This window comes from Nannospalax galili, unplaced genomic scaffold (assembly GCF_000622305.1).
Source record: "Nannospalax galili isolate Female #2095 unplaced genomic scaffold, S.galili_v1.0 scaffold918, whole genome shotgun sequence".
Classification (NCBI taxonomy): domain Eukaryota; kingdom Metazoa; phylum Chordata; class Mammalia; order Rodentia; family Spalacidae; genus Nannospalax; species Nannospalax galili.
The window spans coordinates 3,772,872-3,794,792 of NW_008343216.1; the positions used below are offsets into that span (position 1 = coordinate 3,772,872).

The 21,921-nt window shown below is 34.6% G+C and overlaps 1 protein-coding gene across 4 annotated transcripts in view; it reads right to left on the minus strand.

Moving 5' to 3' along the window:
• Tmem161b (transmembrane protein 161B) overlaps positions 1-21,921 on the minus strand; it is a 60,889-nt gene that overhangs the window by 27,389 nt on the left and 11,579 nt on the right. For 2 of the 4 annotated variants that reach the window (XM_008839423.3, XM_029566622.1), the window contains exons 2-4: positions 12,778-12,881; positions 3,550-3,633; positions 1,410-1,507 (exon numbers count right to left, since the gene is read on the minus strand). In XM_008839423.3, the coding sequence (XP_008837645.1) occupies positions 1,410-1,507; positions 3,550-3,633; positions 12,778-12,881 (286 nt within the window). Of the gene's footprint in view, positions 1-1,409; positions 1,508-3,549; positions 3,634-6,801; positions 6,868-12,777; positions 12,882-21,921 lie in introns of all 4 variants that reach the window. The other 2 variants (XM_029566624.1, XM_029566623.1) reach the window with 2 other exon arrangements.

The following is a 21,921-nucleotide window of genomic DNA, read 5'->3' on the forward strand; positions in this document are numbered from 1 at the left end:
GACAAAAACTCCTCTACTTTTACATGAACATACCCAGCATGCATTAAAAAAATGATTACACAAAGAAACACCTTACTGCTATTCTGATTAACAATGTTCTTAGTATTAAATAATCAGTCATTAAACAGCACTTTTTGTACTTCTCAAAATTGTATAAGTGAAACCACATATTAATAAACTATATGCCACATTAACCTAATTTTATTTTTTTAGTTAAAATAGCATAGTTCTCTCTGATTGGTTCTGTTACATTCAGCATATAAACCTGCCTAAGTTACTTAACTTTTCAATGAGTTTTAAAAACAGCAGATTGGTACTAGTTACCAATCTGAAAAGAACTCTGAGAACAATATAGACATACACAACAATGCTTGGTCCTCAACAATTCTAAAGTATTATTAAAGTTAAATAGCTGGTAATTTTTTTCAATAAATATTAACTATTAATAAAAGCAACAAAACTACATTAGCAATCAGTGTAAATGTGTTTATATATCTGTGAGCATTTTTATACAAATAAACACACATATAGAACTTATAAAAACAAATGTGATGCTAAGCATGGTGGCACATGCCTTTAGCCCCAGCACTCAGGAAGCAGAAACAGGTATATCTCTGTGAGTTCAAGGCCAGCTTGGTCTACATAGTGAGTTCCAGGCCAGCCAGGGCTAATAGTGAGACTGTCTCAAAATACGCCCCCCCCCCAAAAAAAAAACAATCACTTAGAGTACTTTTAAAGTAAAAATTCCCAGAACCTATTCAGATTTGTTGATAGTAATTCTTATGTATAATGAGGTTTGACAACTAGTGTTTAAACAGCATCATTTTAGACTCCATTCCCTTCCAGAGTTCAAATAACTTCATATAAATTTCATTTTAAATCTGAAATCACTATAGTCATTATTCTATTACAGAAATTGAGTCATGGAGGGAAGGATAGATGATTTATTTTGAAATACTCATGCATAATAGTGAATGTAAAATTAAGTTTTCTGTTTCCTAATTCTTTATATTAAATATTAGAATAAAGTTAAAGTATTAAAAATTTAGGTAATTCAATACAAATGTAATTTTAAACTACATTATAGAAGTAAACTATTATAAGAAACAAAACAGTTCAGAATTTAAGATTATAAAACTATGATTTCAACTTACTAAACAAGGTTGTGTAAGTTTGCCTCTTCAAAACTGGGGAGAATAATACTATGAGTTAATTCAAATAAAGACATTTTGATCTTTTAAGTTCACTTTGAGATTCTTATTTGTCAGGTTTCATGTTCTGTATAATAAATTCATGATTAGAAAAATATGCCCCAAATGAAACCTAACCACAATAGATAAAATGAAAGTACTTTTACTGCCATAATATAAGACTTGTGTTACAGAACATTTTACCAAGATTTCCCTTACCTAAAGTATCCACTTCTGTAACTGACTTTGTTTCTAGATGAAGGTCAATGTCTTTTGGAATGGTTAATGGCTTATTTTCAATGTGACCATTGTATTTCCTACAAAAATTAGACAAGTGACACAGAAAACAAGTTACTTAAAGTTACCCAAGTGCTTGTATCAAGCTAAATACAACAGAGATTTAAAATTCTACAGTGAAAACTGAAGCAGAACACCTGTTTCACTCTAAGGAAAGGAGAGACTCAGAAAGTTTTCAAAAGGAGACTACAAAATGCTGATGCAAATTATGTGACTGTACAGATTATCAGAGAAGGAATTACCTAAATTGGCATGAGCAGCCAGACCTCAATTGCTAGTGCAATGTCTCACCCACTTCCCTTCTCTCTTCTCTAGATTTAGAAGCATCCTTGTTATCTCTTTAATTTATTAAACCTTTAATCAATTTAACCTAATATCTCTTCTTTTAGGCACAAGATTATAGGAAATGAAGACAAAATACAATTCTCTTTGAAATTATACACATATACACACAAAAACATCTGTAATTATATCTAAGTTAGAGCTGAAATAATATACTAAAATCAGTGTTTATAAGAAACTGAGAGGACTTTCATTAACCAGCAGTGGCGATGCCTGCCTACAACTGCACCTAGGAGGCAGAGGCAGGAAGCAGAAGTTCAAGGTTGTCATCTGTTACATAAAGGCTTAAAGACCAGGGCTACATGAGACCCTGCCCGCCCCCCAAGTAAAACAATAAATTATAAAGGATGCAAAACATTCAAATCTTACAAAATGAATAATAAACTGCACAGTCAAATCACACGATTACCAAACATGGTAACAATGACTGGCTGCAGTAGTTGAAAACAAAAAAGAAACAAAAACCTACCCTGAATTAAAGTGCTGGTCCTTAAGGACATAAATTTGGGCAACTCACTAAACAGCTTCTCAGTAAAATGTAAATTAAATAATTTAGGGTGTTGCATGTATCAAGTTACAACTGTATGTAAAAATGCTTTAGAAACTATAACATTGGTCAAGAATACTTTATTAAAGGACTATTGAAATTTTTTAAAGGGAATGTTTATAATTAATATTCCCGTGAACTTCAGGGTTAATTTGTAATGGCAAGTGAAAAAGAAAACAGTAATACAGTCAGAAAAGTCACTCTTTAAATTCATGCCAGATAATCTGATGTTTAAGAGGATTGCTTTTTAGCACCAAATCTTTATATATAAATTATTACAGCAAGTTACTATTTTATGATACATGGGAGAAGATTGGGGAACATTTGTTGTCACTGACATTTTGTAATACATTAAAACACACGCACATACATACATACATACATACACACACACACACACACACACACACACACACACACACACACACACACACAATTTTAGCATCAAGAAGACCTAAGAAATTCTTCTGAAACCCCAGTTAGGCCAAGTCAGAAGATACTGATGTGTACATTCTCTGTGAACTAAATAGAGACATGAAATTTTAAAAGTGGAGGAATTCTTCAAAATGACTGTGTTCAATCTTTCCAACTCACAGAAACTACCATGGTTCATTCAGTGAGGTTCCTAGCAGAGTTCTCTTTATAAACATTAAACACAGATAAATGAGGGTTGGGGATAAAGCTCGGTGCCAAAGCACTCAACCACATGTACAAAGCCCTGCATTCTGCAGTACCAAGAGGAAAAGCATTCAATCAATGAATGTACCTACAAAGTTATGTCTACCCCTTTTACTTTAAAAATGAAGAAATTAAAGTCATAAGCAGGCCAATTTATTCACTATCATAATAAGAAGTGGTAGCAAATATTAAGCACCCAAGTAGGAAAGAACCCAAAATGACTGACATCTTTAAAAGAGTTGTAGGCATGGGCGGCAGCTCTCTTCTCAATTAATGTCCAGATAAATTTTCTATACTATAAATATGTTGTTTTTTATCATTTAAACAACAGTAAAGTTAATTTTTGAGTAAAATAACTATTGCTCTGTGCTCAGATTCTAATTTTCATTTACTGAAAATTTCATGGGTTCTAATCTAAAACCCCTGCAATTGAAGCATAAATTATATCTGCATAATTATGTTAAATGTTCAACACTTTGCAAGATAGTAACTCACCTGTCTTTTTTACTTTTCCCTTTTTGCTGCTTCCCTGCAAGAATTCTTAATTCTTCTTCTGAAGGATGTTGATACCACCTCAAACTAAGGAGGAAAAAAACCTTTTAAATAAATCACTTAAAATTACTGGGATTAACCATTGATTCTACAAATATTTACTGAGTTTCCAATTTGTGAAGACACTGTAGGGAACTAATCAGGTGAACACTATAATACAAAACAGAAACTCCTGGTTAAGCCTTTGAAAGGCTTAGATTCAAATCCAGTCAACACTTACCAAGCACTTACTAGACGCCAGGCCCTGCTATGCTGTATTTCTAACATCCTACTCTGTGCTCTAAAAGTAAACGACATGAACCCTGCAGGCAAGTGGGCAGGAGCACATTAACATTCCACCCATCCTTTATTTGAAGAAATTGATAGTTATCTTTAAAAGAGAGCTGTCTGAATGTGCTCATAGTTATAAGAAGTCCTTCCTTCTTTCCTTTCTACCACACAAAATACTCAAATTATTTATTCTCTCCTAAGCACCAACCAGTTCACTGATTTTCCTGTTTTACTGAGTGGTTCCACTATTTACCAGTTCCTTGAATTTGATAATCAGATCTTACCATTAAAATACCCTTTACATATATTACCATCAGTTTTGTTCCACCCTTTAAACCCTCCCTGCTCTACTGCAAAGAGCTTAATTCAGACCTGTGCTTAATTTATAGCTTTCTGTAGACACAACTATCACAAAACTCTTTTAGCCTTTCTCTGCCTCCCTCTGGACATATTTCCCATCTGACCATTATAAGCCCACCCTTAGTTATTTTGCCATAATGGCTATCTTTCCAAAGTACTTTAGCCTGTCTAAATGATGAGAACACTAAGTGAGGACTGACCAAGGTCTTGCTGTCACAACGGAAGAACACAAACCTAGCATTGCTAGACTTTCTAATTTTTTAAATCACACACATAAAAATATCTACATTATCATGTGAAATGTCCAATTTAAAGAAAAATCAGCAATTAACTCACTATTTTAAAAGTACTATAGAATAACTGACAATTTGAGCACTGGCTGGATATTTGATAATATTAAAGAATTATGGCTAAAAATTCTGAGATGACAATGGGATTGTATAATTTTATAAAGCACACATATTTAGAAAGATACTGAAATATTTATCACTGAAATATTTTGAACAGAATGTTTAAAAACTTGGGGGATAAGAGGAGATGAAGACAGGCACAGAAGAAAAACAAGTGTGAGCACAAGCTACTGTGCTGAGTACACAGGAATTCACTGCACTAGTCTGTCTACACTATGTTTGAAAATATCCATTAAGACACACTTTACACCGCCCTAATATATACAGAGCTTGTGACTTCCTGCTTCCACAGCCTTTTATGATGTGCCCAAGGCCCCCTTCACACACATCTTCAATCACTCACCAGTGAAAGTGAAACACTCTCCCTTGACTAAATGACATTTCATTCCTCACATATTCTTTCATCTTTTGATGCTTTTGTATACATTCTTCTCTCTGGTTATAAACACCTATGCTTTAATTGACCTCCTATGTTTTACAAGCAGTCTCCCAATGGTAAAATAATGTATTGGTTCTTTGCTTTCAGTTCCTGGCACAACGCTTCAAAAACCCAGAGTGACAGGTGTTTTGTTATGCTAAGAAGGTTCAAACTTGATAGGCAGCTAGATAGCTCCAAGATGGAGTCTGCTCACCAGAAACACCAACACATGATTAAAGGGTTGAGACTTTCAACCACTTAACCTTTAGTTACAGGAGAATGATTGGAGTCTGAGTTCAATTATTACAACGATATAAAATCTATGACATAAAATTGTATCTACTGATGGAACTCTAAAAAACACTCTGGATATCAAAGCTTGGGGTAACGTTCTTGTTGGTTAACACATTGATGGGCCCAGAGATGACACCCTCATGATGAGAAGAGGAGAGAAATTGGTCAGGTAGGGTAGACACCCCAAAGCAGCAGTTCCTGAAAAGTCCATGGCCAGGAATGCCAGAAGGGAGCTCTGGTTTATCTCAAATGGAAACTGTGTGAGAATAGGAATGGAAACTCCAATCCAGAAATTAATCCCTTCAGGTGAGCAGCTTTGGAATTGGATCTTTGGATATTCATGGTAGAAATGCTCTATATCTATTCACCAATTTCAGTCCAACTCCTAAGTGATTTTAGGATTACCTCTTCAGAGGGGGATGTTATAGTAGCACTGAAGGCTCTTTAAGGGAAAGCTATTACCTCCCAGGCATAGTCTCCCTGAAGAGTTAATCCAGCTGGGCAGGTCAATCACTGTGCTAAAGGACCACCCTCAGGAAGGCAGATTCACCTAACACCATGCTAAAAAATGGGATGAATACTTATACCTTTAATGAGGTAACATACTTTCCTTCATAGAATAAAGTTTAACTTCTTTTCTTTTTCCTACTTCTTTTAAACATGCTTTCTGTAACACTTTAGATTCCTCACTCTTTCTCTAGAGTGTTACACACCACACCTTCCTTTTGTCATGTAACTGCATACTTGTTGAACCTCTGTGCTCCACTCAAAAAGGCATAACTTTCTCTCTTCCTCTTTTCAGGACATCTACAGAGATTTCAGTTTGCCTGCCGTAGAGATTTTCATTTAAACTCTAACAAAATTGTCCCTGAGCATTCTAGTAAGTCTGTTTTCAAATTCTTTTGTTAACAGGACTAAGAACCTATCTGCAGCCTTTCTAGCAAAACAGTAATCAGAACTCTGTGAATCATTCTATGTGAAATACTGAACCTAAGGGGATCATGGGAACCTCTGGATTTTTAGTCAGGCAGCCAGAAGCAAAGGTGGTCTGAGTAACTCCCAAGAACTTGTAGGTCATGTATGAACTTGAAGAAGTCTTTCACTTTAACCTCTGGGATCTGTGTTAACCCAAGATACTTAATGTTAGAATTAACTGCAGCATAAGGTAAGTTGGATTAAAAACAGAATACTACTCCAATTCCCCTTTAGTTGAAAGTCTTAATGACTTGGCTGGGTTTTGCATACTGTAAAGGTAGTATAGTTACTGGCATATAGTAAGTGCTCAAAAAGGTTCACTGAACCAAAATAATTCAGTTCTCCTCCTAGTTTAGTGGCTTTAAATTTATATATATATATATCCCAACCCAAAGGCCTCTAAATCATAATTAACATGTGAGAGCGAACTTCCAGGAATTTCTATTGAAGTCCAGAATTTTAACTTACAGTTGATTCTCGGTATTCGCGGTAGTTATGCTCTATAAAGTCGCCGCGAACACTGAACCATTGCTCCTAGGGGAAATACAGGGTTAGGTTCCTGTGAGCCTTTGGTCACAACATTTTCATTAACTGATCAAGATGTAACCTTGTTATATGTGTTTCTATTTAAAGATGCTTTATATTATAGGACATTATTGCTGATTCATTAACACTGAATTCAAAGTTAGTAGCGCTATGTCTCATTCCTGAATATAGCTTTGCTAATATCTACAATCATAAACATGGCATTTTCCTGATTTCTGCATATCACTCCAGCAAATTTTCACAAAATGCCTTAGGTTTCGTGTACTTAGGAATATTAGAGAATAACTCAGCTTATGCTTGGAGGCCATTTTAAGTAGCAAAACTATCAACAAAACATCAGAGCATGAAAAAAAGTAGCCATAACTAGAACACAAAAAGGATGCCTCTTTATGAAAACTAAAACAAGCAGGCAGAATTCCCTTATTAGAGTCTAACCGAGAACATCTATGTAGGTACACAAAAATTTTTTTACCACTGTATAAATCCATGGATGACTAGAAAGGCTCTACCTACAAACTGACTCTATAGTTACAAATAAATTTTAGTAATTGGGAAAATTACAAGTACAGAATCCACAATGATGAGTGCATAATATTCAGGACATAAGAAATAACTCATTTAAAAGACTAAAATTAGTTGTTTGGTTTTGAGAAATCAGTGAAAATTATACTACTATAAAACCTGAGTTATATTTGGAATGATGAAATATTTTAAGACCCTTATATTTAAAAAAAAATCTTTTAAAATTTATTCAAGTTTGATAAAACTTATCTGTGTGTGTGTGTGTGTGTGTGTGTGTGTGTGTGTGTGTGCAGGTGCTCCCATGCATACACAGGACAGAGGAGGGCACTGGGTGTCTCTATCACTTGGGACCTTATTCCTTTAAGGTAGGGTCTCTACCTTAAAAACATTGTTTTTTTTTTTTTTTTTCCTGACAGGCAGCCAATGAGCCCAGCAATCCTCCCGTGTCTGCTACCTACAATGTTGGGGTGATAGGTACACTGAGACCACATCTGGCTTGTTACATGGGTTACTTAGGTCTTCATGGGTGCTACTCTTATCCACTGAACCAACTCTGTAGCCCCTAAAATTTACTTTATAAGCCCATTTTTCTAAGATTACAGTTATTATGATCCAAATTAGATAAATTAGGGTTATCATCACTAGTAAAATTTTTCACAGCTGAACTCTTAATGATGCTGGCAGTTTGCAGGACCACTTCTAGACTCTCATTCATTCATTCATTCATTCAGCAGCCATTACTGAGAGCCCATTAGGTAGAACATACTCTGCTAGGCAAGAGTCATAATCATGACCAATAAAGCCAAAATCCCTGCCCTTTTGATACTTCTATTCCAATCCTGATAGAACTGAATCCTTTAAAAAAAATTACAAATTGTAATCCCACATAAAAAATCCAAATGAGTGGTAAAAATATGAGACAAATCTTAGATATGTAAAAAAAATTCTGTGAAACAGTATTTAGCAAGCACCTTAATGGGTAAGAAAGTGGAGGGAAGAAAGAGTATTTTAAGCAAGAAAGAGCATGTCCAAAAGCACAGACATGAAGAAAGACACAACACTGCAGTAACTAAAAAGCTAATGGGTAACAGCTTCAAGAAGAAACTGAAGAGGGAGCTAATGAAGTAAGAAAGGCACAGAGTCTGCCAAGTCTCATAGATGACAGTGCGGAGGGTAGACATCAGGCGAAAATAAGAGTCTCAAACACAGGGAGAATCCAACTACACTTAAAGACTGTTGTTATTGTTCTGTGAATAGTGGGAGGCAAGAAAGAATGTCAGGAAGACACCTTTTGAACAGCAAATCAACAGACAAAACTCAGATGTACTTTCGTCTGATTTTCTTTAACAGCCAGTATTCTGCAAACAATTTCAGTCTATCCCATATGGTCCCCATTTTCTATACTTTGTCTCAACTAAATGACTGCATGTTTGCAACAGCTGCGCATGCCTTTCTAATACGGCTTAGAAGACATAGAAATATTTATCAGATTTAGAGCCCATGCAGGAGTTAACAAATGTCTACAAGAATAATTAGAGGAGAAAAATGGTTTCTATGTTAAGAGCAAAAAGTATAATGTAAAGTTGTACCTATCAGTATATCATAACTTACAGGGGAAATACAAATAAAAAAAAATAGAAGGAAATACAAGGTTTACAGTGATGACCTGTTGGGTGACAGGAATATAATCTACCATCTTTTATTTTTACATTTTTACCAATTTGCCATGTTTTTCCCCCCACATTGTAGGTATATACTGCTTTTGAAATCAAAAAGAGCAGTTCTAAAGGATCTCACTGAAAAACGGAACCTCTTGCATTTAAACTAAATAAATTACAGCCTATTTATTGGCATTGAACTTGGGTGAAGTAGCTTTTTACTCTTATGGTGAGTTCATATTATTAGCAGTGTTTTAGATTAAGGTTAATCTGCCATTGTACTAAATAATTGAAACAAACTAAAATGGTCATTCTCATATATAAAATATCAGATCTCTGTAACTGGTCAGTAATACTAAAATTAAGCACCAGAAACTATAACTATAGAATTATTTACCTAGAGTTTATTGTAAAAATGTAAGTGGCATCAACATTCCAAATGTGAACTAATATACAAAAATATAGTACTGCTAGACCAAGCTTAAAGAAGTTTTAACATATAATCACATAAAACTATTTCAGGACATATATCATCAAACTCAATGTTTGTGTCTCCTCAAACACTTAAATCTATAACCAGTGTGATAGCATTTGGAGCATGGGGCCTTTGGAAGGTAATTAGTTCATAAATATGGCGTTTTTATGAATGGGATTAGTGTCCTTTTAAAATAGGTCAGAAAGTTGGCTTGCTTGCTCTCTTTCTGCCATGTGAGGATACAATAAGAAGTCAACAGTATACAACCTGGTATATGATTCTTCACCAGAACTAGGTCATGTTAGCATCCTGACTTCAGATTTTCAGGCTCCAGAACTGTGAGGAATAGGCCTATGGTACTTCGTTACAGCAGCCCAAACTGACAAATACAGTGACTAACCACAACTTTAGTTTTTATTCTAAATTTCCATAATTATAACAAGTGGGGGAATAAAAATGAGATGACGAGAAATCAAATACTACTTAAACACAGAATCTTTTAGCACAAGTAGCTAAAATAGCATTTTGTTGTTTTTTGTTTTGTTTTATTGAGACAGGATCTCCTTGTAGCCCCAGATGCTCTGTAACTTGCTTGTATTTTGACCAGTCCAGCCTTGCTCTCACAGAGATCAGCTGCCTCTGCCTCTGAGTGCTGGGATTAAAGGTGTGCCCTACCATGCCCAGCAAATTTTTACATATAATATAAAGATATAAATATATGTGTATATATCTGTATCTACATCTATATATATATATATCTTCTATTTGTTGAAAATTTTCAAAGACCATAATGAATGTTCTGGACCTGGAAGCTAAGACAGTTAAAGCAAAGAGACCAAGGAACTCAAGCATTCCATAAACATAGGAGCTAAATATTTAAATTTTAAATCTTTCCCTTAGGCCTTAGGACCTACCTACCATGCATCTGAATAGTTTTTCTCACCAAAGGAAACTTGCGGATTTTTGGATTAGGCAACATGTGACCAACAACAGGCAAAAAGAATTCAAACAAATGAATACTAGAGTGTTTTGGCACCCTTTTGACTCAATATGAGGGAGACAACATTAAAGTTATATATATATATATATATTTAAATTTTATTTATAATTTTTATTTTATGTGTATGCGTGTATTGCCCGCATGTAGGGAAGTAAACCCATGTCATGCAAGGCCTGTGGAGGACAGAAGAGGCTGTCGGATCCCCCAGAACTGGAGTTACGGGCAGTTGTTAGCTGCCATGTTGGTGCTGGGATTTGAACCTGGGTCTTCTCCAAGAACAGCCAGTGTTCTTAACTGCTGAGTCATCTCTCCAGCTCCCCAAATATATATTTTAAATAATTCTATTTATTACTATTTTGTATGGTATGTGTGTGTTTGAGTGAATATGGAAACATGCATACCATGGCGCACACATGGTGGTCAGAGGACAACTTTCAAGAGTTGGTTCTCTCCTTCTAAGGATTCAACTCCAGTCATCGGATATGTGCTCCAAGCACATTTACCCACTGAGACATATATCACATCAGCCCCTAAAATATATTTCTGATGAGGGACATTAAAGGAAGGTAGTAGACCAAAGTGAGAGATTAGTAAGATAAAAGTATTGAGAGAAATTCATGAGGTTTAGGCTAAACAATAAAGGAAATAAAAAGCAGGTTAAACAAAGAAACTATCATGAAAAAAAGCAATATCCTAGTCTTCATGCAAAATCTACTATTCAAGTCAGGCATGGTGGTGCACACCTTTAATCCTAGCACTCCAGAGGCAGAGACAGGTGGATCCCTGTGAATTCAAGGCCAGCCTGGTCTCCATAGTAAGCTCTAGGCCAGTTGGGGCTACAGGGAGATCCTGTCTCAAAAAGACCCCCCCCCCAAAAAAGTATCAATTTCATACACTGGGATCTGGATGTTCTTTAACATGTCCCAATGAATCTCTTTTCCTATATTATTCAGAGTGTACAGATCCAAATGAGATACTAGAAAAAGCTCTGACAAAGGCTTCTCAAAATAATGTGTATTACTAACTCATTATTTCATTTGCTAATAAAAATACATTTATAAATGGTTGCTCTTTCACATATTCACTATATACATACAAATGTGTATTAAAAACTATTATGTATATTTTTCTATATTTGATTATTACCAAGAAAAAAGCATAAAGCATAGGAAGCATGAATACAATGGAAAATGAATTAGATGAAGGAAATTTAAGTTTTGTAACTAGAATGGCCCTAAATTAAAGGCTTATTTGTCTTGCTGTACATGAAATTATTAGTAAGAGCACTATCCATTGTGTTCTAATTTCAAAAGGTCTAAACAAAAGAAAATAGACAGAACTTGGTTATCTACTGAGAATGAATACTTGTAGTTTGGTATCAAATTCATCATTTACCTTTCATAATTACACAGGATACTGGATTATATTTCTGCATACAGATTTTTTTTTTAATTTTACTTTTATGTAACTATGTGACCATTTTTAACTTCTTCTGATATTTTTTTATTACATTAATTTTAGCTTGGCAACTTAGGTTTTTTTGTGAAAACTGTGGAGACTAGGCTTACAATGTAATAGATAAAATTAAAATCATACCACATAATTCCACTCCCTCTTTGCTGAATTAAATAGATTAAAATTCATTGCAATAAAACAAAGAACCTCTGGTTCTTATAATAATTTTGAATTAAATCACCACAAGCAGGACATATACTGGGTAATTTTTTCTCAACAAATGGTGAAAACACTTAAGTGCTTGGATTTCTAATTTCTCACCCCCTTACTAACGAAGGATTTTTTAACTGTAACTAGAAAAAGATAGTTGGTATTCCCCGTAGTCAGAAAGGGGACAAAACAAAGAAAATACAGGTAAGGATGAGGCCTGAATACTTGGCCTTGACCTAATACTTCTGTGCTATATAGATAAACTACTAATATGTCAAATAAGAGAAAAAAGAAAACAAGATCTCTTACAACATTCTTTTGTCATATTTTTAGGACCTTCTAGGATGTTAATCAAGCCTGAAAACTAAATAAAGACTGAACCTGCCAGTCACTTATTTGGGCAAGGTGGTGAACACCTATAATCCTAGTACTTGGAAGGTAAAGAAAGGAAGATCAAAATTTGAAAATAAGCCTTAGTTACACAAGCAGTCTCTTAGGCCAGCCTAGTCTACATGAAAGCCTGTCTCCAAACAAATAAACAAACAAGTGCCATCAGAAACAGCCTACCCCTTCCTTACCTGCCATTACAGAGTAGCCATCGAGCAAGAGAATAGTGAGGTATAATCTTCTGCATGACACTGGCCATCACCATGGTAACAACCAGCTGAATACCTATTACACCCTGTGTGAAAAAACAAATAAATTTAACAATAAATGAATTTAGATTTGGGGACACTGCTGGAAAACTTTCTATACATCTTGAAAATTATATTTTTAAAAAGACAAATTAAAATTTCATTCTGCTGGCACTTGGTCAAGACCACATAGTTTAAACTTAAAGTGCAGTATAAGGTACTACCTCATAAACCTCTTCAAGTTATCAAAGTATCACAACCATGTGAATGAAAGTTAAATGACTTAGATAAACATTCAAAATCTACTCCCAATAAATGTGCTATGTAAAATAAGGGTATCAAAATGAGGTGAAAAGTAGTGATTTTTTTTTACCTTTCTCTAATTTACTCAACACACTGACAACACTAAGCTCTGAGTGTTATAGAGGTTGAGATAAGAAGACTGAGAATTATAAGCCAATCTGGATTATATACCAAGACTCTGTTTCTAAAAAGAGGAAAATAATAACAACAACAAAACTGAAACATTTTAGTTGTGGGCTGATTAAAGCAAAAGATTAAAGAGCATTAATTGTATGAAATATGATGGCAGAACCCTAATATTCTCTCAATTCCTCTACAATCTACTAGCTGTATGAGTTCAGGCATGCTAGTTAACAATTCTGCTCCTGTTTCCTTGCCCAATTCAATGTACTTCATGGGACTGTGACTAGGACTTGAGTCAGGTACAGACAAGCACTGAGTGCATATGAGTGCATCATGTAATGATTACCACTTTCACTAGAAGACACTTTATGTCAAGAATTAAAAAAAAAACTTTCCAAAAATGCAGCAAACATTCTATGACAAGAATAAAGTCTTTCCAAAAATGTAGTATTATCAGTTTCCTAAGAGCTATAAGACTTTAGGCCAAAAACTATTGAAAATTTCTGCCTAAATTAATACAGTGTCAAAAGACTGACAAAGAATATTGTGACTCATCATAAAAGGACAATTTTATGTTTGCTAAATCAATTAGTAAAAAGTCAATCACCTAATAAGAAGCAATTCTCAAAAATAGCAATAGAAAAGTAGTTCTTAAATAAAACTACTTTTTAACAAGGTCATTGATTTGTAAATATTCTATCTTAAACTCCAGCAACTGAATTACTGTTTAGATCATTTTTACATCAAAAGCTACATTATTTTCCTTTCACATTTCTTAATACCTTTTCAGGTAGTGTATAACAGAAATTCAGCAGTCTATATATCCTACCTGTAATTTCAAAGGATTATTGAACAGTATGTCAGAAGGTTTATTTGAAATTACAGATTTAAAAAGCAAAGACAGTTTTTACTTAAGTAAAAAAGTTTTGTAGGCAAAGTGAATCGCACTCAATTTGGCCTTGAAACAGTGATAGTCACAGAATTTTCAATGTCATTTAGCACAATCTGTCATAAACATACAAAAGAATTTATTACAATACAGATATTTCTACTTCTCAATACCAAGTTATTAAATGCTATTTCAAAAAGGCTAAAGGCACATATGATGAAATGTGATAAACTGGGGAGGGGTTAACTTCTTTCAAATTACTAACTATAGGTGTGAACCATGTTAAGGAACAAATAACCTAATAAAAGTTAGGGAAACAGACTTAATAATCTAGACCCCAAAATAATGGCATGGTAACTTTGGTCCACAGGAGAGAAAAGCTTTATAGAGGCAAAGGCAGAATTAAGGAGTCACCCTGAGAAAGCTGGTATATCTCAGTAGTCTTGTTCATGTATGACTTAAAACTGTTCAATGCAAAAATGTAATGTTCATCTACTCCTTCATTTTACTATGTCAATTTCTTTAGAAATGAAGCTGAAAACACCTTTCTGAACTCCTTTACATACTATGCTAAATACATTATTTTGTAGTAGGATTTTTCAACTCAAAAGAAATCAGTAAATTTTACCTATAATGTGTCACTGTTAGGTGACTACGTATGTGCTACTAAAAGAAAATATATCACTTTTACCCTGAAACAGGAATTTACATAGAGATAATTTTAAAATTATGTGCAAAATATTTTACCATAGTTTCTCCTTTTCATGCACATGTACGGAAGAGTACTTTGGAATGTACTTTCAAAATAGCAAAGTTTAGAGAGTTGTGTTGTTAGTATTTTATTAGTATTGAACTTAGATCAAGCTTGAAGACATTAATACACAATCAGCAATTAGAGTATTCACATCAAATTTGAGCACATTAAAGTAACTAGTCAAATAACAGGATCATTTAAAATTCAAAACCACATCACTCTAATGAACTATTTTCACTGCTCAATTTGGCATTTATGCCTAAGTTTACACAAATGCAGAATCTTTGAAATGTTTAAAAATCAAACGTGTTTGTATTTTTCATTATTTCCTTAAAGCAGAATGCTTAAATAAGTTTAACTATAGAGTTAAATATAAATTTCACAATATAAAACTGTTAAACTGAGATGAAATGCAATGAAGCTACAAAGCCGATCATGGTTAGAATCTCAAACATACAACCATATGGGTCATTGATTCAAGCACTCTTATGGTTTCATTAATGCTTTAAAACAATAAGTTGATCAAAGAGACAATTTCTGTCTGGACTCATTGCCTCTAGGTTCGGATTCTCTTGATAACTGGAACTGGGGCAAGTCATTTATGAAATAGCTCATAAGGACCCTTAAGAAGGGTGAAGCATTGGGGTAACTTAGGTTTCAACCTTTTCAACTCTATTAACCTGAGGCCATGAAGAGCAAGAAAAGTTATTTGCCTTTAGTGTCTAGAAGAATGATCATTTCAATTTTTGTCAGTAATAGTTACTGAGTAGGTTAAAAAATTCTTACCAATACAAATTAAGCAATTCTCTAAGAAATAAAATATACCAAATAGCAGTATTTTATCTTGCTTGTTGTCAACACTGAAAACAAAAATTTAATACTGAAATACATACATATTGCAATTTTAATATTCAAACTTTGAATACTGTGTCAACCTCAGTGCAGCTGACATTTTGCAATGTTTCATCAAACTAGTTCTCCTACTGACAAGAAAATTAAAAGAAAACACTTATTGTTTACTATTAGAAGCATGCCTGCATATGCGCTTGGGACTCAGATCACCCCAAATGCTTTCAAGTATCATCTCCTTGACTAAGCTAGGTGACAAAAAAGAGAAAGGATATTATCCAATGTCCTTCCAATTTTTTGTTTCTCAAACTGTTTACATGTTTTAGTAAGTGATGGCATGGCAAATGTTAAGGCAGATTTCTTAGACATGGTCAAATAATTTTTATTCCAACAGAAGATGAAAACTTATCATTTTAATCTAGGTTAACATAAAACTTAGAATTCACACTTTAAGCACTTAAACCTTTGTTGGACAATTAACAACGAGGGAAGCAGTTCTAAACAACCAAGATGACAAACTACCCAGTTACAGTCTTAATGGTTATTTTCTACTAAAGTCTATTGAGTACATTTAATTAACATGTATTAAGCAACAAACTATTATATGTTGCTTTATAAACAGTAGCACAGTAGCAAGGAAAGCTGCACAGTACTGGCTTTTGATGAGCAGTTGGTACACTAAGACAGTAAACAACACATTCAAAAGTGATGAGAAGACAGTCTATGGGAACACAACAAAAGGAGAGGGAAATTACTTAAGACAGACAACTATGAAAGGTCACTTTGGAAAATAAAGCATGATTCAAGACACAGTAGATTTAGTATGGTCAATCAACAATGCTACCTGCTTTATAAGAAGGATGACAGGCCAAAACCAGATACTGAAAGGTGAAAATATCAGATTTAGCATTTAACCTGAAGGCTACATAATACCCATGAAAAGCAATATGATCTGGTAAGCAGTTAAGGAAAATCACTCTAGATACCAAGAATGAATGAGAACAGTTCAGTAGCATTAAGAAAACTGGCCCAAATATGAGAGAAGGCCCTGAACATGTAGGAAATAGGACAGTAACCTCTCTGACTTTAGTAAGAAGAGCTAAGTATGCATGTTGGCATGTGTGTATGTGTGATACTATATTGCTGATAAAAACTTAATACTTCAAACAATGTTACTCATCACTATAGATCCAACGTGCATCACCATAGACATATGAATAAATCTAAAAAGCGAAAGCACGCTGTCTTGCCAGGTATAGTGAGTGACACATGCCTATAATCCCAGTACTCAAGAAATGGAAGCAGGAAGATTGCAAGCTTGAGGCTAATCTTGGCTACAAACAGTTTCTGTCCAGCCTGGGCTATATAGTGAGAACATGTCTCAAACAAAAACCCAACACGCTGTCTAATATGCATCTGATATCTTTATGGTTGTTATCAAGGGCTTGGCACAAAGATTTTTGTTTTTTTCACTAAGATACATCTCAACCAGAGTAACATTTGGAATAGTCCAGAACACACAGTAAGTACAGCATGTGATATATATTGAATCAAATTATTATAACAGAATGTGTTAATAAGGTAACAACAAATAAGACAGCACTTGAGCACAAAATTGCACAGTATGATGAATACATGCTATAGCAATTCAAAAACTGAACATGAAAGTTTCATAGGAATGATGAAACCAAACATGGAAACTGAAATCACACAGAAAGCAAGCAAAAGGAAAGGAATTGAAGGCTAAATGGAAAGTATAAATATAAGAGGGTAAATGTAACAGTAAAAAGCCCAACTCAACTGATGCAGACTTTAGCATTTGGCAAGAAACTGTGAGAAACAAGATGAAGATCAAATTTTAGATCATCAAGAATCTTTAAAATGAAGAGAAGGCATTCTGGGCTGTGAACGTACATCTTGTCCTTTGTATCTGCCTTCTGTCTTTCTGCAATGAAGTGAGATGTTTTATTTTTCCATGCTCTCCTGCCTTCCCAAGAGGAAGGAGCAATGAAGCCAGCTGGCACAGAATAACACATCTAAAACAGTGAACCAAAATAATCTTTCTTCAAGTGTTTTGTCAATTATTTCGTCACAGCAATAACAACAAAAAATTCCAACCTGAGAGGTATTAAATGTCCTTATTTAATGAAAAGACCACCTTGGAAGTCTTCTAAACAGGCAAGAATAGGGTGACAAAATAATGTAACAAATAAGGTTTGTAACAAGGCAATCAGACATACTAATACATTGATTAATCAAAAACCCAAGACAAAATAGCAGTTAAAATTAGGAGGAGTGTATCAGAAGAAAATCAAACTCTGAGTGTGACTGAACATAAAGGGAACAACTGCAGAATAACATAGCAATGTTCAATGGTTATTTTGGGATGCTTCAGTTTGGTGGTTGGTAGAATATTAGCACTACTGATAGGAAAGTAGAGTGACACAAACTCAGGAGGAGGGTTGACAAGCTCAGATTGGCTTCCTTAGGGCAGAACTTTGGCTGCATTCTCAGCTTTTTATAAAACACACTTTTACTGATATGGTAAGGATGATAAATCACCCTATCAATTAATTTATGGTAAATATAACCTCACAAGCAAATCAGATAAGTTCATCAGGTGACCCATTTGTTTACTGTCTTAATGTATGAGTTACACAATAACCAAATTAAAAGAAGGCTGCTTGATGAATAGTAATTTAGCAGAGAAAACACTGTCACTAACGAATATTCCATTTAGTCAGGGCTGAAGTATGCTGAATGACACATATATAGAATACCACAGTAGAATGTAAAATATTTTCAACCCCAAATAGTTCCATTGTTTTAATTGACTAATTATACTGTTTTTATAAATGTCCAACTGATAAAACTTACAAACTGACACTCTTAGATAAAACCTAATAAAAAAAAAAACTGCCTTTTTAAAAACAAAGTATGATTTATTTTCTGTGTATGAGTATTTTACCTGCATATACATATGTAAACCATGTATATGCAGACCTGATGAGGTTAAGACATTGGATCCCCTGGAAGTGGAGTTACAGGTTGTTATGAGCAGCCATGTGGGGTGGTAGGAACCGAACCACAGTCTTCTGCAAGAGCAGTCAGTGCTCTTAACTGCTGAGCTATCTCTCCAGCTCCTAAATTACTATCTTTTGACATGAAACTACTCCTGGCATTGCTACAATCTAGACTTCAGCAGGCCACAGACCCAATGTGAAAGAACATAGCTCACTGATTTTATCAAACCCTGGCAAAGCTAACCAACCCCTAACCACGACCTACAAATAAAAAGTGGAAAAGAAGCCGGGCATGGTGGCACATACCTTTAGTCCCAGCACTTGGGAGGCAGAGGCAGGCAAATCTCTGTGAGTTCAAGGCCAGCCTGGTCTACATAGTGAGTTCCAGGCCAGCTGGGACTACAGAAAGACCTTGTCTTAAAAACAAACTAAACAAAAAATAAAAATGTATCACACTGTCACAAGAGGAAAAGGAAGGAAAACTGAAGCAGATATAGTCACTTATACAAAGAGAAGAAATGACACCACCCAGAAATAATAATGTGTTCCACAAGGCTACACTTTGGTATGAGCTGCATACAATGGAGTTTTCTCTAAGTACTTGGAAATAATCCCTAGATCTTAAGTGGGAAGTGGTTATATCAAGCATACTTTAGAAGGATAACTCTCCTACTATAATGAAGGTGGGGGAACATGGGGCTGGGAATATAAATCAGTGGTAGAGTGCTTGACTAGCATGCACAGCCCTGTGCTCAACCCTGAGCACCAGAGCCAAAATGAAAAGAAAAACAGGGGGGGGAAAGGAAGGGGCAAAAGTAACTGGAAGCAAGCTGCTTAATTAGTTCCAGTGAAAGGTTCAAGCAATGCTACAAAAGCTAGTGAAACCTAAGAACTCAGATGAGGAAAAAAGGGAATCAGGCATGAGTGGTAATTACCTATGAAAGAAATAGCTAAAACTCGGGATCTTATAAAGATAAATGGGCATAATTATTCACTCAGAGAAATAATCAATGAGGAAAATTTGATAGTTCATATATATATATAATATGGCATATATAGGATATACATTATAAATACAGGATATGGGTGCATATGTATAGCAAAGGGAAGGAATCAATGGATCAGTGTTACTACTTGAGGATCACATTAGACAAAAAGCCTAAGAAAGTTTTATCAGTCTTTGTGCTGCTGAATAAAAGCATAAATAAGAATGGACTCTATTAAACATGAAAACTGTGGTCTTCACAGGTTACATAAATTTGGTCAAGATAAACCAGATAAACCAGGTCAAGATTCTAGATCTTGCCAGTACATGTAGTTATTTTGGAAAACTCATTATAGATTATTTCACAGATCTCCAATCAGCTTCTAAGAACCAGAATGGGCAGAGGATCTAAGCTATAACAGGGTAGGACATCTAAAAGTGGAAGAAAAGAAAGAAAAGAAAGAAAAAAAGGAAAAGGAAAAGAAAGAGGAAGGAGGGAGGGAAGGAAAGAGAGAGAAAGAGAGAGAGCGAGAGAGAATAGAGTAGATGATTAAAAAGGGACAATTCTGCCTAAGTGACAAGCTTAGATACACTATCCGAAAAATGAGTGATCAGGAGTTATGACCTTTTAAATGTTGCAAGAATAAAAAAAGATAATGAAATAGCTTATCAATAACTAAATAAAGCACCAGACACAATTTGAGATCTCCTTGGAGGATACCTACACCAAGGTCAGAATCTTTCAAGGTGAAAACAGGACTTAAAATAAATATTAGAGGAGCTAGAGAGATGGCTTAGCAGTTAAAAGCACTGACTGTTCTTGAAGAGGACTCGGGTTCGATTCCCAGCACCCACATAGTGGCTAACAACCATTTGTAACTTCAGTTCCAGTGGAATCTGATGCTCTCTTCTGACCTTCACAGGCACTGTATGACCACAGGTATACTTACATACATGCAGACAATACACTCATACACATAAAAGCATAAAAATATTTTAAAAATAAAATATTAGATTATCAAAATCAGTGTTACTAAAAGGAGGCCTAGAAACTTGAAAGGAAAGTTCTATAAAACCATACAGGTGGTTGACTGACAAGCCTAAACTGAGGCCCTTAAGATGTGTACTTCAATAGGTCAACAGAATAAGAACAATTTATATTCAACCCAAAGAGAAATCCTTCTATATACTACAAATGCTGGTAAAAGCAACATAAAATAATCATCAATAGACAAGAAGTCTTTTCTTATGGATCACCTCCAGTTTTCCAGAATTGATTCTATGAGCTTTTCCTGCCTTGATCTGCTTTTATAACATAGCTCCAGCCATTAAGTGGCATAGCAAACTCGACTGAAATTTATTAGTTTTTCAAAAGGAGGACTACATATGAAATGAAAATGACAGAAAAACTTGGTAGAAAATCAGCTAAAGAGGGCCAGCAAGACAGCTCCATTGGTAAAGGAACTTACAGTAAAACTTTGCCTGGAAATTCAATCCCTGGAACTCACATTGTGGAAGGAGACAATCTCTTGAAAATTGTCCTCTAACTACATGCACAAGCACACACACATGGGCATACATACATGTGTGATGAGCACATGTGGACGGGCATGCACACACAGACACACACAATGTGTAAACACACATACAAAATAAATATTTTCTTAAAGATAAAAAAGATGGGGCTGTAAAGACTGCTCAATGGTTAAGAACACTAGCTGTTCCTGCAAAGGACCTGGGTTTGGCTCCCAGCATCCACATGGCTGCTAATAACCATCCATAACTCCAGTTCCAGGGGATCTGATGCCCTCTTCTAACCTCCATAGGCACTGCACAATATGGGTACACTTACATACATATAGGCAATACAATCATATACATAAAATAAAAATAAATAAATAATATATAAAGATAAAAAGGAAAGCAGCTAAACAATGTCAGCAATTGATATTTAATATTAATTCATTGATTTATGAGTTCATATCAAATGGATATTTAATTCTCTTTACTTATAACAATTTCATATTGTTCAATGCAATACTACAAGTAGAAGAATATATAAAACATTATCAATTATTGTTTAAGCTCAAGAGATAAATTAAGATGAATTTTTAACAAAATTAGTTGGCAAGTGTCAAGGTTTTATAAAAACAAAATTATT